At 38.3% G+C, this 15,278-nt stretch overlaps 1 protein-coding gene across 2 annotated transcripts in view; it reads right to left on the bottom strand.

Moving 5' to 3' along the window:
* LOC121432519 (rho-associated protein kinase 2) overlaps positions 1-15,278 on the bottom strand; it is a 102,570-nt gene that overhangs the window by 32,649 nt on the left and 54,643 nt on the right. For both annotated transcript variants that reach the window (XM_041630512.1, XM_041630513.1), the window contains exons 5-11: positions 15,014-15,274; positions 7,707-7,851; positions 5,619-5,757; positions 3,911-4,002; positions 3,104-3,263; positions 1,367-1,427; positions 579-590 (exon numbers count right to left, since the gene is read on the bottom strand). In XM_041630512.1, the coding sequence (XP_041486446.1) occupies positions 579-590; positions 1,367-1,427; positions 3,104-3,263; positions 3,911-4,002; positions 5,619-5,757; positions 7,707-7,851; positions 15,014-15,274 (870 nt within the window). The remainder of the gene's footprint in view (positions 1-578; positions 591-1,366; positions 1,428-3,103; positions 3,264-3,910; positions 4,003-5,618; positions 5,758-7,706; positions 7,852-15,013; positions 15,275-15,278) is intronic.

Here is a 15,278-nt window from a genome sequence, read left to right as displayed (position 1 = left end):
GAGGGGTTGGAGGAAAGTGTGGCAGGGACAGGCAGCTCTTTGGGGTTGCTGGCCAGTCAGTCTGGCTTAACCTCTGAACTCCAGGTACATCGAGACCCTTTTCCAAAAATGGATGGATGGATGGATGGATAAAGAAAAGTATATAAAGTATTGAGGAAGATAGTGACTACTAGCCTCCACACATGTGTATACGTATAAACACATCCAATAATGTTCACATACACTAAACAGGTAAGTAAAGTCAACTATCTTTATCCTTTTTAGTGCATACACACCAAACAAACCATTTTGAAACAACTATTTTTTTAAAAAGAAATATGGGTTAATGAGTGAGTCAAGATAAGTACTTTTAGCTGCTATAATACTCTAAACATACTATTACATGCCCTTGATAAATAAGAACAAAAATTACATAATTCATTTTAAACAATAGATTTGTAAGAAAAATAATAAAAGGGTACTTGGTAGAGAAAAGGACGGCAAGTCTCTTGGGTAGACGCAGTACTCCAAATGGGAAGCAGACTATGACTAGATTAAAACATGAGCTTTTCTCCTTTTCAGTGTATTTGACAACGTACCTCCTGACTTTCCTATTCAGAAAAAAAAGAAAGAAAACATTTCAATGCTTGTTATATTTTATAAAAGTTCATTAATGTATATCAATCCAAAAATATTCAACAGGCTCTTCTACCTTTTGTTAAGTTTTAAGAAAAATTAGCACTGTAACTTAGACTTGTATGTGTATCAGTCACAAGATACTTTAACACTGATTAACTGTTCTTTATATAAACACACTAGCAAACAGGAACTCAAGATCTGTATCACTCTCCTACTTCTATGCCCCACTGCTTGATACATATACTCTTTCACAGCACTGAGATCATGACGTCTTCTACCTGCCATTACATCTGTTTATAAATTTATCACTCTTGCTACTAAATGAAGCTAGAAGCACATATTCACATAAAAGAATTACTTCAAAGTTGTGCTGAACACAGCACCTTACACTCAAAGCATGGTATCTCATGATTCATAAAGTGAACTTCAAAAAAAAAAGAAATTAGTGGCATGATGAAACTAGTGATATGATGAGACGGACCAGCGGTTAAGAGTACTACTGACTGTCCTGCAGAGGATCTGGATTCAGTTCCCAGAATTCACTTGTAAGACTGTCTGTAACTCTATTTTCAGGGGCTCTGACCCCTCTGTTCTGGCCTCCACTAACAGTGTATGCTCATAGTGAACAGACATAAATGCAGGCAAAACACTCATACACAAAAAATAAAATTTGTATTTGAAGACAATCAGTGGTTGAGTATTTGAACACATACCTAAAGTAAATAACATAGTAAAAATGTATACATACTTCACTCTTCCTTGTTTGTATTGCATCGTTTTCTCTACAGGGTGGAGAGTCACTTAGTAACCTGGAAAGACAGAAGGAAAGACCTTTTTGCATTCCACCTTAATTCATTTTGTCTTATATAAAAGAACATTCTAGGTGCAGCACTTATTCTGCTGCTGAGCAGCCACACCTCTGCCTCTGCATAGAAGGTGCCCAGTCTGAGCTCTGTTAGGACACGGACCTCTTCATCCCACTTGCATTTCTACAATGATTATATTCTATTGGGGTTTTTTGTTGTTTGGTTGGTTTGCTTTCGTTTTTGTTTTTTGAGTCAGGGTTCCTCTGTGTAGCTTTAGTGCCTGTTCTGGAACTAGCTCTTGTAGACCAGGCTGGCTTCGAATTCAGAGATCCACCTGCCTCTGCCTCCCAAGTGCTGGAATTAAAGACACTGCCCAGCTAATATTGTTTCTTTTAAAAAGAAATATCTCTTCTCTTCTTTTTTGCAAAGATAATATAAGAGCTCAATGTCGTAATTTATACATAATCTTCTAAAAAACTATTTATTATACTCATTTATTGTGTGTGTTCATGCGCACTAATGCCAGGTGATACATGAGAGGTCCGGGGACAATTTGTGGGAGTTGGTTCTCTCTTTCCACCATGTGAGTCAGCAGGCTTGGCAGCAAGTGCCTTACCTACTGAACCATCTTTCAGGTGTGTTCTTCCCACCATCTATAAACATGAATAAGTTTTTTTAATCCCTGATACTCTTTTTGAAAAAACATATAAACTTTTTAAAAAGATTTATTTATAATTATACAGTGTTCTGCATGCATGCTAGAAGAGGGCACTGGATCTCATTATAGATGGTTGTTACCACCATGTGGTTACTGGGAATTGAACTAAGGACCTCTGAAAGAGCAGCCAGTACGCTTAACCTCTGAGCCATCTCTCCAGCCCAAAAAACATATATTCTTTAATTTTGTGTATATAAGTATTTTGTCTAAATGTTTGTCTGTGCAACACATGTGTGCCTGGTGCCCACAGAGGCCAGAGAAGGGCAGTGGATCCACAAAATTGGAATTACAGATGGTGATGAACTGCCATGTGGGTACGAAGAATCCAACCTGGATCCTCTGGAAGAGTAGTCAGTGCTCTAATTAATGATTGAACCATCCCTCCAGTGTATTAGCCTTATTTTGTTCAGAACTTTAAAAAGTATTAAAACATTATGACTAGGGAGGTGACCAACCCATCTTTATTTGCCTGAGCTTTTCCTGGTTTTGTTATTTCATCCCAGGTAAAACCTCAAACCTGAGCAAACTGTGACAGTTGTAATTTTCATCATTACATGTGGGTGTACCAAGACGTTTCTCAAACACTTTTAACATTTGATTCCAATATTTAACAGTTTTCGGGGACTCCTGCTTGCTTACCAGTCTCAGCAGAATATCCACTGGGATAATCTTTTTAAAGGTAAATATCACATTCTACCTTTTTTTTTTAAAAAAAAAATATTTCTGTGATTCTCTTATATGCTTCATGAGATAATAAACTCCAGCAAAATCAAGTATTTGTTCTTACTGCATATCTTCAAAAGAATATAGGACAGCCTTACAATCATTTATAGATAAATAAAATGTAACATTCAAACATCAAATGATGAAATAAAATTAAAAATAATTTAGACAGTACATTAGGCAAAAACCTTACAGCTAGGCTATAATAATAATAAATTTTAATAAATAAATCACATACAAATTTTCTCTAAAGTATGTAAATCCTATAAAAGGTAGCTGATTTCCCACAAAAGCTTTAGGGATTGGAAAAGTCTCTACATCTCCTTTGTCGTCCTCGATGTCATCAAAGTTGCTGCTGTCTATGTCACTGCTGAGCTCAGGCACCACTGGAGCTGCCGCTGGGAGGAAAGGAAATATTATTCCACTCACAGCCAAAATAGAAGATCTACTAATTTTTTTATGATATATAATATTTTATACAAAGATCTACCAACCTATCTTCCATCTGCCATTTCATAGAAGTAACACATTGCAAGTAATTTATTACGCTATTCGATCAGCTTTAAATACAGGCTAATATATATCAAACAAGGAAGGTCTATTATATTATTCTAAGGAGCTAAAATTTACAAGTAGCAAAACATACATATATTATTTCTATATATACACATACATGTATATTTCTACACTTTTTATGCAGAAATATTTCTCACTCATGAATCAACATTATATATACAAAATAAAAATAAATTACTATGTTTTATCAGAGTATGGTCTTAACAAGTAACTATTAATTTATCAACATACGTACTCAAGTTAAAGGACTACATTCCATGACTGAGATCTACAAAATTGCCAAACAGGAGAAAATGCACACTAGTTTACTAGAAGAATGATGAACTATTTACCTACAAATTTTGCCACAGGAAAAGATGATTTCTCAATTTAAGACACACTCTATCAAACATGTGCTATTTCAGAAGAGGAAATCAATTTGTACGACTCAAACTGTAATAAAATAGAACACATAGATTGACTGACTTACTTTCTCTTATGTTTTCCCAATTCCACTGATCATTCTTAAAGAAAGGATGCTGTTTTATTTCTTCTACCCCATTTCTTCCAAGTCGTACCTCCCTAAACAATGCAGTTAAAGATAATATTAAAGATAAAATTAAAGATAATAATAAAAATAAGAATATTAATTTTCCAATTTTCACTAAAGGATCATAAATTTAAACATTTTTACTAAAAGTTTCAGCTTAAATGTTTCTTAAAACTAAGCTATGTGTCTGATCTTTGAACAAATCAAAGAGGAATAATGATAGTTAGTGAACAATAAACTATATGGGAAATAAACTTCATTTCCACTAGCATTCTGCTCTCAATCAAAAGTATAAAAAAAAACCACTAAAAAAAATTCCCTCTGTACAAGCATGGCCCACTGATCTTAGCTCATGACAACTTTGGTCAAAACAGTACTTCAGGCTACTCTCATAGAAGCACCAACCTTTCTCCTCTTAAAAAGAACTATCCTTATTTACTACTAGATGCACTCCCTCTCCATTAATGTTAGCATCTCATTCTGAATAAAATGAAAACAATTATTAAGAATTTCTTTAACTCCCCTGGAGCATTCCTGAAAACAGGATGGAAATAGAAATTATCAAATGTAAGTGTGTTTCTGGTGAATCTCCAGTGTGGACATGTTATAATGAAATCCGTAGCAACCCCAGCAAACATTATTCAGGCTCTATTTTAGGTTCTATTTCATTTTATCAACACTGGTTATTCATCAATCATATAACTAACAAAACTTACAATTCTTTTCAACAAATCATTAGAGAATCCAAGGAAAAATCAAATAGCTTCTTCACTCTTTCTAAGGCAGCTTTCACACCTTTGTTCATCTATTTAGTTTTTTAAATCATAGAGTTTCCAGTGCAGACTTGTTCACATACAAATGAAACTGAAGAGTCGGGAAGAAGATCTTCCATACTACACAAATAGTTCTTTTACAGGTGGGCTGAGACGGGCCTCATTCTGTAGCCTTAACAGTCCTGGAACTCACTGTGTAGACCAGGCTGGCTCGAACTCAGAGATCTCCCTGCTTCTGCCTCTGAGTGCTGGGATTAAACAACAGTTACCTTTAAACAAATAGCTCTTAAGATTGTACATTATTGAGCATTTATCTATAGAAAATGCTGTCCTCTCAAAGTTATACAATCAAGAGTAATAGGGAGGACTGGAGAGATGGCTCAGAGGTTAAGAGCATTGTCTGCTTTTCCAAAGGTCCTGAGTTCAATTCCCAGCAACCACATGGTGGCTCACAACTATCTGTAATGGGGTCTGGTGCCCTCTTCTGGCCTGCAGGCATACACACAGACAGAATATTATATACATAATAAATAAATATTAAAAAAAGAGTAATATGGAATACTATGAAAGAGGATAAAATGTGGATGACATAAATTTTATCTTTCCAAAGCCCCGCCCAAAGATTTCATTTACTAAATCATTTATACATCTTTATAGACATGAGGAATAAGATATAAACTAGGTGACAATTAGATTATATTCATAAGATGATGAAAGTAACCCAACAGCAGACTTAAGGTGGGAGTGGGAGGACTAAACCATAATTAAACTACAGAGGTTGACTCGCATGTATGTATGTAAGGCAAGCATACTTTCATTTCTGCAAATTGTAAAAGTAAAAGAATTTCTCCATAAAGAAACTCTGTGTATATTACCTGTCTGTTAAGAAGGCACAGATGAGATTCTTTGCATGCTTAGAAATTTCTGTATCTTCAGGGAAACATAGTGAATTTTTATGATCCATAATTTTGCTATAGGTTCCTACAAGTGAATCTGCATAAAATGGAGTGTCTCCTAAATTTTAAAGAAAGACAGCAATGAGTAGAATAAAGAATTCATGTTAAATACTTTTCATATAATATTTAAGTATCTTAAGTTTAAATTCATTTTCTTTCATGAAAGAACAAATGGCTTTATATGCCAAGAATCACAGTGGAAATGAACAGATATATATACAAACACATTTAAAATGTAACCACACCATGACCTTTTAGTCTTGAAAAAAATAAATTTGCCTCTGAGTTTCCTCTAATTGAAATAGTGTATCTTGGGATCAAATGTAGTGGCACACACCTATATAATCCCAGCAATTGGGAGGCAGAAGCAGGCATCTCTGTGAGTTTAGGCTAGCCTGGTCTACATAGTGAGTTCCAGGACAGCCAGGGCTACATAGTGAGACCCTGTTTCAAAAAATAAACAAAACCAAAACAAGCAAAAAAGAAAGAACATATATTAAGACTCTAACTGAAAATATTTCTTTTTTTTTTTTTTTAATTTTTCGAGACAGGGTTTCTCCGTAGCTTTTGGTTCCTGTCCTGGAACTAGCTCTTGTAGACCAGGCTGGCCTCAAACTCACAGAGATCCGCCTGCCTCTGCCTCCCGAGTGCTGGGATTAAAGGCATGCGCCACCACCGCCCGGCTTGAAAATAATTTTATAATTCATCTCAACTGTGATGACTTAAATCACACAGTGATTACAGACACCTTTGATCCCAGCACTCCAGAGAAAGAGGCAGGTGGATCTTTTATGAATTCCAGGCCAACCTGGTCTACCTAAGAGGGTGTCTCAAAAGGAGAAAGAAGAAGGAAGAGGAGGAGGAGGAAGATGAAGAATATGTATTTGTTTATGTGCTGAGTTCCAGGGAAGCCAAGACTACAGAGAGAGATTGTGTCTCTAATAAACAAATGAAAACCTGGAAAGATAAACAAATAGTAAACAAAATACAGTTTGCAATTCAATGGCATAACAAGATTACATGAATTAAAGAATGATCTTAGTTCTCTCTACCTATTGAAACAAATACTAAAATTTGCTTAAATATTTACTCAATCATTTAAAATACTTTACAATAAAAGGATTATTAAGACACTGTAGGGGCTAGAGAGATGGCTTAAGTGGTTAGAGCATGCAGAGCTTTTGCAAAAGGTCAAAATCAGTTCCCAGCACCCGTGTCAGGTGCTCAACATGAACTGTGTAACTCCAGCTCCAGGGGACACACACACACACACACCAGAGTAATCTAAAACAACAACTTTGTAAACTATTGGCACTGGAGCAATAGTTGGACAGCTAAGAGCTTTTACTACTAATTCTTCCGGAGTTTGGTTCTCAGCATTCATGCTTCAGTTGCCCACAACTCCAGGGATACATCAGAAGACTAAAGGAGGCCTACAAAAGTTGTAAATTTGTTCTTGCTCTAATGCTGCCTTAATTTTAAAAAGATCTAGTGATGAGAAGCAGCACACCTGCAATCCCAGCATACAACAGGCTGAGGCAGTGGATTTTGACTTTGGGGTCAGCATCAGCTATATGAAAATACTTAAAAATATAAAAGGATCTACTGGAGAAAACTTCCTAACAACATATAACATACTTTACACAGTGAACTTCTTTTCAATCATTCTGCCAATCTTATATCAGATTCTACTTTCTTGACTTATTTACTAGCATGTGCATGTGTAGGCATGTGTAAGCATGCGCATACATGCATAGGTCACATTCAGAGGTGGAGGTCAAATCATAATTTGCAGGTATTGGTTCTCTTCTACCTGCACCTGAATCCTAAAGATCAAACTCAGAAGGTCAAGCTCAGGAGCCAGTGCTTTTACCCTTTAAGCCATCTTACCAGCTCTACATCAGTGGTAATTCAGTTTTCAGAAATTCTGACCCCTCCCTTGAACAACACAATTCCTTTATATTCTCCAATTCTTGACTCAATTATAAGGTGTGAATATTGACTTACCCACTAGCATCTCAAAAAGGAAAACACCTACAGACCACCAATCACACTCTCGACCATAGTAGCCATCACCACCTTGTGATTTCAGAACCTCAGGTGATATGTAATCAGGAGTTCCAACTGCTGTATCGCAATGCACCATGCCTGTCTGGGTAAACAGTAGAATTAAAACACAAAGCCAAACAACCAGTTGAAGGTGAATACATACAGACAACTGATTTATTATCAGAGAGACAGTGACACTCATCACTTCCAATAGAACATCATGACCTGGCTTCAGGACTCAGGCAATACCACCAAAAGCACAGAAATGCCTGGATGAGGGAAACCAGAGTTAAGTTTTCACCCATGAGAAAAGGAAAAGACAGGGGACTCCCAAGACTATGAAAACCGACAATTTTTGTTTTTCATTTATTAAAGTAAGGGAGGTACAAAATGTGATCTTAATGACACAACATGGGGAAAACAAAAGAGTCATTAAGAAAAAAGCAGCTTTGCTATTTTGGAAAAAAGCAAAAGCCCTTGACGATGGCAAAGTACCTCTCAGGTTGGACATGGTGTTAAGAAGTGATACACAATTTATCGAGAGTAGACTGAAGAAATGTATTAAACATTTAAACTAAAAGACCATCAAGGCTTGGCGCTTCTTAGCTTTATGTATTTTTAATTATGTAGCTGTATTAACATACTTGGCAAAGTATCCAACACCTTTACCTGTGCTTGGTTTTGTTGGTAATACAAAACTTTCTGTATGTGTATAATGTATACATGCTCATGTGTGTGTGCTTGTGTGTGGGAAAGCCAGAGGCCAAGGCTGGGTACCTTTCTCTACTACCCTTATTATTTGAGACAGTCTCCCCCTGAACCTTGAGCTCAGCAACTGGCTAAACTAGCAGCCAGCACAGCCCAGGGATCCTTTTATCTCAGGTCTTCAGCACTAGTGTTGTAAGTATATGCTAAAATATTTGGCCTTCTGTGGGAAGTGGGGATCTGAACTCAGATCCTCATGCTTGAGAAGTGAGTATCTTACCCACGAGCCATATCCCTAGATTCTCAGGTTATCTTTTTGACAAAAAGAAGAATCATGTCTTCTTTTTGGTGGTGCACCTTTAATCCCAGGACTTGGGAGGCAAAGGCAGGCGTATCTCTGGGAGTTCAAGGCCAGCCTGGTCTACAAGAGCTAGTTCCAGGACAGGCACCAAAGTTACAGAGAAACCCTGTCTCGAAAAAAAAAAAAATAAGAATCATAAGGAGGAGCTAAGTTTGAGTCTCAGTGATGCCTTACAAAATAAATACTTCTGTAAGACTATGGTGAATGGCATTCTCCCTTTAAAAATCACTGCTTATCCACAAATTTTGGCTGGCATACTGTTTTCTTTAAAAATAAACATTTGAAAGGGGTACTTAATATTTTTAAACTGTCTGATGGATAAGTATTTAATTAAGTGGATATAGAATCAACATTTATGACAAGTCTCTGGCCTTGTTTAAAGAACTACTAAAAGGTAAAATGAGAAACCAAAACACTGACTCATTTACCTTCAGGGAGAATGGGAAAAGGGTGGTGGTGACAGGACACAAGCTACCCTGCCTTGACCACACACTTTACACAGTCAGAACTGTCACAACCAGAGGAAGCTTCACATACTTAACAGTGAATGAAATACTGACGCTGCCCCCATAACCACAGTGAAAGGCAGGAGAAAAAACAAATCCAAGGAGCTTTGGAAAACTAGCTATTTAGTTTTCTAGGAATCTTCAAGTCAAATATCAATGTTAGCAAATCTATTCATTTCAGTAGTGGGGTCTAGCAATTATGAAATATGAAGCAATTTTAACCGTACACTAGGGTTAAACAAATAAAAAAGCAAAACAAAAAACCTATAACTAGCTAATGAGAGCCAGAGTTGTACAGGAAAGAGGAAGACTATCTTCTCTGTGGTGATAGATTTCAAGCAGAGATATCAATGTGGCTCTTGACATACTATCTATAGAGACAGAACATGTGGCTTGACACTGGGTGTCTGTGACCCATGCCTTCCAGCTCTCTCCATCAAGTCTGATACTTAACACTGGCTGTGTATGATCCATGCCTCCTAGCTCTACCCACTGACTAAGCCTGAAAGCTATGTCACTTCAGGAGCGATGAGCCCCTATCATCTATAGGTAAGTATCAATTCTCTAATAAAGGGAATCAGAGCTTCTTGAAATGCCTCTAGGGCTAAGGACGAACAAAACAGGCAAGTTTTTAATATTCTGTAGTATCAAAATCAAAGCAAATAAACTAAAAGGGGGACTACTGAAAGGGTATGGAGCCAACCTAGGGAGCATTCATCAAGTAGCAATCTTTGAGTCAAGTTCACATGTGTAAATAGAAAATGGCGTGGGTTCATAAATCACATGAATAATTAAATAATATGAAATATCACAACGTTGGAGCTTCAAAGTATGTCAGGTGACAGCAAGAAGAGTCGTATCTTAAGAGGTTTCACATAACAGCTAAGAAGCTGGAACTTCAGTCAATTTGTTGTACCTACTGAAGAGGTCTGAGCTGGAGAACAAGATTATTAGGCATTCATTTTCAAAAGGTTATTCACAATTACTCTGATTGCAGACTGGGGAGGTGGATAAAAGTGAGTGGTGTGCATAAGTGAGGACCTGAATTTGGATTCCTAGCAACCAAGTAAAGCCAGGCATGGCAGTATATGCCTGAAACTCCAGGCTAAAGAAGGAAGTATAGTGATAGAAACAGGAAGACCCCAAGGACTTACTTATTGGCCAGCTAGTCTTGCCAAAAACATTGAGTTCCAGGTACAGTGAAAAGAGACCCTGTTTCAAAAAATAGAAACAATATGGAAGACTAGGGAGATGGCTCTGTGAGTAGGAGCACAGTACGTGAATGTAACCTCAGCATTGGAGGGAGGGGGGAAATGGGTGCAGATCCTGGGAGTTCACTGGCCGGCCAGCCTAGCTGAAATGGTGAACTCCAGTTCAGTGAGAGACCCTGTCTCAAGATAATAAAGTAGCAAGTGATAGAAGACACCTGACCTCCACCACTGGGCTCCTCATGGAAGTGCACATGTATATACCATATACATACACATACTTATATATGCATATACCTAAACAAAATAAAATGGTGGAGAGAGAGAGGAAGACACCTGACATCCACTTCCAGCTTCCAGCTATGTCCTCATGGGTAAGCAAACCTGTACACACATGCATATGCTACACATACACCCAAAAGTTACTTTAAATGTATTAAATGTTTACTAAATATATTTGAAGTTTTGTCATTGACAAAATAAAAAAGAGAGTTTACTGAAAACTTAAAATTCATCAATCAGGGAACCAGCTACCAAGGCCACAGTGGTCCTGAGGAAGCAAGCTCCACGGGAGCAGGAGCCAGGAGCCAATCCAGTCCTGGGACACAGGCAGACCAGGACTGAACCAGCGACCTGGTCCAGAGACAGCAAATGCCACTGGAACAGGTACAGGGGAGTAAGCGTTGAGCGAGTGAGCAGAGCCAGAGACCTCTAAGGGTCCGGACGTGAATCTGGGACCTTCAAGGGAGTAGACCTAAGCCAGGACCCCTGTGGGTCTGGGTGTGAGTCTAAGACCTCCCAGGAACTAGGCCTGAGCCAGGACCTCTGTGGGTCTGGGCACTGGTCTGGGACATCAAAGGGAATCGGCAGGAACCTGAAACCTCTGCAGGTCTGAGCGTGAGTCTGGAACCTCTGAGGGAGTAAGCCTGAACCAGATCCTCTGCTGTTCTAGGTACATCCAAGCCTGGGAGCTCCAAGGCAGTAGACTAGAGCCAGAGACCTTTGACGGACCAACTCCACGCCATGGACTTCTGCAGGAGTGGATCCAGACCAGGATTTACAGAAACAGGTCAAAGCTGGTAACCTAGGTCAAAGTAGGCCTGAGACAGCAAACTTCAAGGGAGCTGAACAAAGCCCAGGAGCGCCGAGCTATCTCCAGTAACCAACGGGGTAACTAGAACTATGGCACTGACTATACCATGTGGAAAAACCATCTGAGCTTTGGATTCACTAGCACCTAGAAGATTAATCAACAGAATCTCAGACAGCCCCAACCACACCTATTAGAGGAAACAAACAAGTGGAAGACTTGTATAAGAACTTTAAATCTTTGAAGAAAGAAATTGAAGAAGACACCAGAAAGTAGAAAGATCTCCCATGCTCTTGGGTAGGCAGAATTAATATAGTAAAAATGGCGATCTTACCAAAAGCAATCTACAGATTCAATGCAATGCCCATCAAAATCCCAGCAAAATTCTTCACAGACCTCGAAAGAAAGGTACTCAACTTCATATGAAAAAGCAAAAAACCCAAGATAACCAAAATAATCTTGTACAATAAAAGAACTTGGAGGCAACACAATCCCTGACTTCAATCTCTACTACAGAGCTACAGTATGAAAACAGCTTGGTATTGGCATAAAAACAGACAGGAGGACCAATGGAATCGAATTGAAGACCTGGATATTAATCCACACACCTTCGAACAGCTGATTTTTAACAAAGAAGAAAAAGATATCAAAAGGAAAAAAGAAAGCATATTTAACAAATGGTGTTGGCATAACTGGGTATCAACATGTAGAAGAATGAAAATAGACCCATATCTATCATCATTCACAAAACTCCAGTCCAAATGGATCAAAGACCTCAATATAAAGCCAGCCACACTGAACCTTATAGAAGACAAAGTGGGAAGTACACTTGAACACACTGGCACAGGGAACACTTCCTAAATAGAACCCCAGCAGCACAAACACTAAAACTATTAATAAATGGGACCTTCTAAAACTGAAACGCTTCTGTAAAGCAAAGGAGACAGTCAACAAGACAAAACAAGAGCCTACAGAATGGGAAAAAACCCACGCGGTCTGATCTCCAAAATATACAAAGAACTCAAGAAATTGGACACCAAAAGATCACATGATCCAATAAAAAAAATGGAGTACAGACCTAAACAGAGAACTCTCAACAGAGGAATCTAAAATGGCTGAAAGACACTTAAGGAAATGATCAACATCCTTAGTCATCAGAGAAATGCAAATCAAAACAACTCTGAGATTCCAAACACTGATGATAACTTATGCTGGAGAGGTTGTGGGGAAAAGGGAACACTTCTGCATTGCTGGGGGGAATGCAACCTGGGACAACCCCTTTGGATATCAGTGTGGCGATTTCTCAGAAAATTAGGAAACAACCTTCCTCAAGATCCAGGAATACCACTTTTGGGTATATATCCAAAGGATGCTCAATCGTGCCACAAGGACATGTGGTCAACTATGTTCATAGCAACATTGTTGGTCATAACCAGAACCTGAAAACAACCTAAATGCCCCTCGATTGAAGAATGGATAAGGAAAATGTGGTACGTTTACATACTGGAGTACTACACAGCAAAAAAAAAAAAAAAAAACCCGACATCTTGAATTTTGCAGGAAAATGGATGGAGCTAGAAAACATTATTTTAGTGAGGTAACCCCGACACAGAAAGACAATTATCCCATGTACTCCCTCATAGGTGGTTTTTAAACATAAAGCAAAGAAAGCCAGCCTACAAACCACAATCCCAGAGAACTTAAGACAACAATGAGGACACTAAGAGAGACTTACATAGATCTAATCTACATGGGAATTAAAAAGACAAGATCTCCTGAGTAAATTGGGAGCATGGGGCCCTTGGGGGAGGGTTGAAAGGGGAAGGGGAGAGGCAGAGAGGGGAGCAGAGGAAAATGTAGAGCTCAATAAAAATCAATTAAAAAATTCATCAATCAGAAGTCTTGGGACGTCTTGTAAACAATGAAAAAGCTTCCTATGAAGGTAGAAACAATTTAAACAAAACTCTTAGATTTACAAGTATTAAAAGGCCCTAGACTGACTTCATAGGCACCAGGCCTCCCAGTCCATTTGGAGAATTGGAACTGAGCACTGTTCCTACAAAGGTACACCTACCTCTTCCTAAGGCTCTGGGCCAGCACAGCACAGGAGTTACCCATCCTTGTGTTCCAACTAAACAGTTCAGTGTTCAGACTCAAACTTCCACCTGCCCTTAAATGCACAAACTTGCCTAGCTGGATTCCCATAGTTATTATTCCCATGGATACTAATTATTTTATTACAGCTACACAGGTTTTTTTCTTCCTCTGTCACCCTTATTATTAACTGAGTGATTGATAAGTGGGGCGGGAGGCAAACACACAAGCAGATGATTTGCAGGAGTTGGTTTTCTCCTTTTACCATGTGAATCCCAAGAAATCATCTCAAGTTGTTAGGCTTGGTGGCAAGTGCCTTTAATAACTGAGCCATCCCACTGGTCCAAGCCATGTAGTTTCTTAACAACATACTGGTATTTTTAAAAAATCCATGCCTAAGGACACGTGAGTGCTTGTATGATGTACTGGTGGTGCTAGGTGTTCTGAAGGCTGTGAAAACCATATCAAAGGTGAAATTCAGTCTCCTGGAAAGACAGATTACTTACTAGCTACAAGTCATCTTCTAGACAATCCTATTCCATCAAGAATTAACAGTACAGAGAAAGACAAAAATGTAATCAAAACAAACCAGTATCATAATTAGCTATGAAGTTAATGTTATTGAGCCATTAGCTATCTAGTAGCAAAATACCACAATGAATGACGACTCCATATTTATTTACCCTGTACAGAAGAGGTAGGGGGAAGCAGCGAACCATTTCTTTCCTTATTTTATATCATCTTCTTTCTCAAAGGGGGAAAAGAAAAAAAACAGAAATAATAATGGTAGAAATACCCCTAAATTTTGTGGTCCAATACTACCTACCTAGGCCATTACTTTGATTGTAACAGATTCTTGTCAACATTCTATGAAGAGATAAATGAACTGAGGAATGATTTACTCTAGCAGTCAGTAAGTCACTAATAAAGTATTTTATATCTAAATGTTGGTTTTGTCTTGAAGTTGTTACACCATTATCAAAACTAAATCTATTTTCACTCAAAACCACAAAGTCCTGAATTGCAATTATTTGTTTCTTAAACACACACACAGAGCAGAAAACAAGGACTAGCAAGAAGGCTCAGCAGGTAAAGGTGTTTGCTGAACAAGCCTGGTGACCTGACCTTGTCTCCAGAAGCCATGTAATGGTGGAAGGAGAAAACTGACTCCACATAGTCATCTTCTGACCTTCACATGCACAACATAGCATGTGTATATACATTCTCTCTCTTTCATACACACAAACACAATAAATATGAATACATTTTGAAAACAAGCATTTGTTTACTGGCTTACTTACTTCATCCATTTTCATGCACGTGCCAAAATCTGCTAATTTTAGATGTCCATGTTTATCCAAGAGCATGTTATCAGGCTTCACGTCCCTGTGGATTAAGCCCATGGAGTGTATTGCATCCAGTGCAAGCACTACTTCAGCAGTGTAAAACTTGGCCCATTTTTCAGGCACATCATAATTACTCATAAGGTTTACAAGGTCTCCACCTGGCATGTATTCCATCACCATGTACAGGTACCTGTCATCTTGAAAGGCACAAAAGAGCTGG

This window comes from Microtus oregoni, unplaced genomic scaffold (assembly GCF_018167655.1).
Source record: "Microtus oregoni isolate MIOR12 unplaced genomic scaffold, Mior012 000034F_ref0000314, whole genome shotgun sequence".
NCBI classification, from domain to species: Eukaryota; Metazoa; Chordata; class Mammalia; order Rodentia; family Cricetidae; genus Microtus; species Microtus oregoni.
The sequence above is the reverse complement of the archived record's forward strand: the minus strand, read 5'-3'. Positions and strand labels throughout refer to the sequence as shown.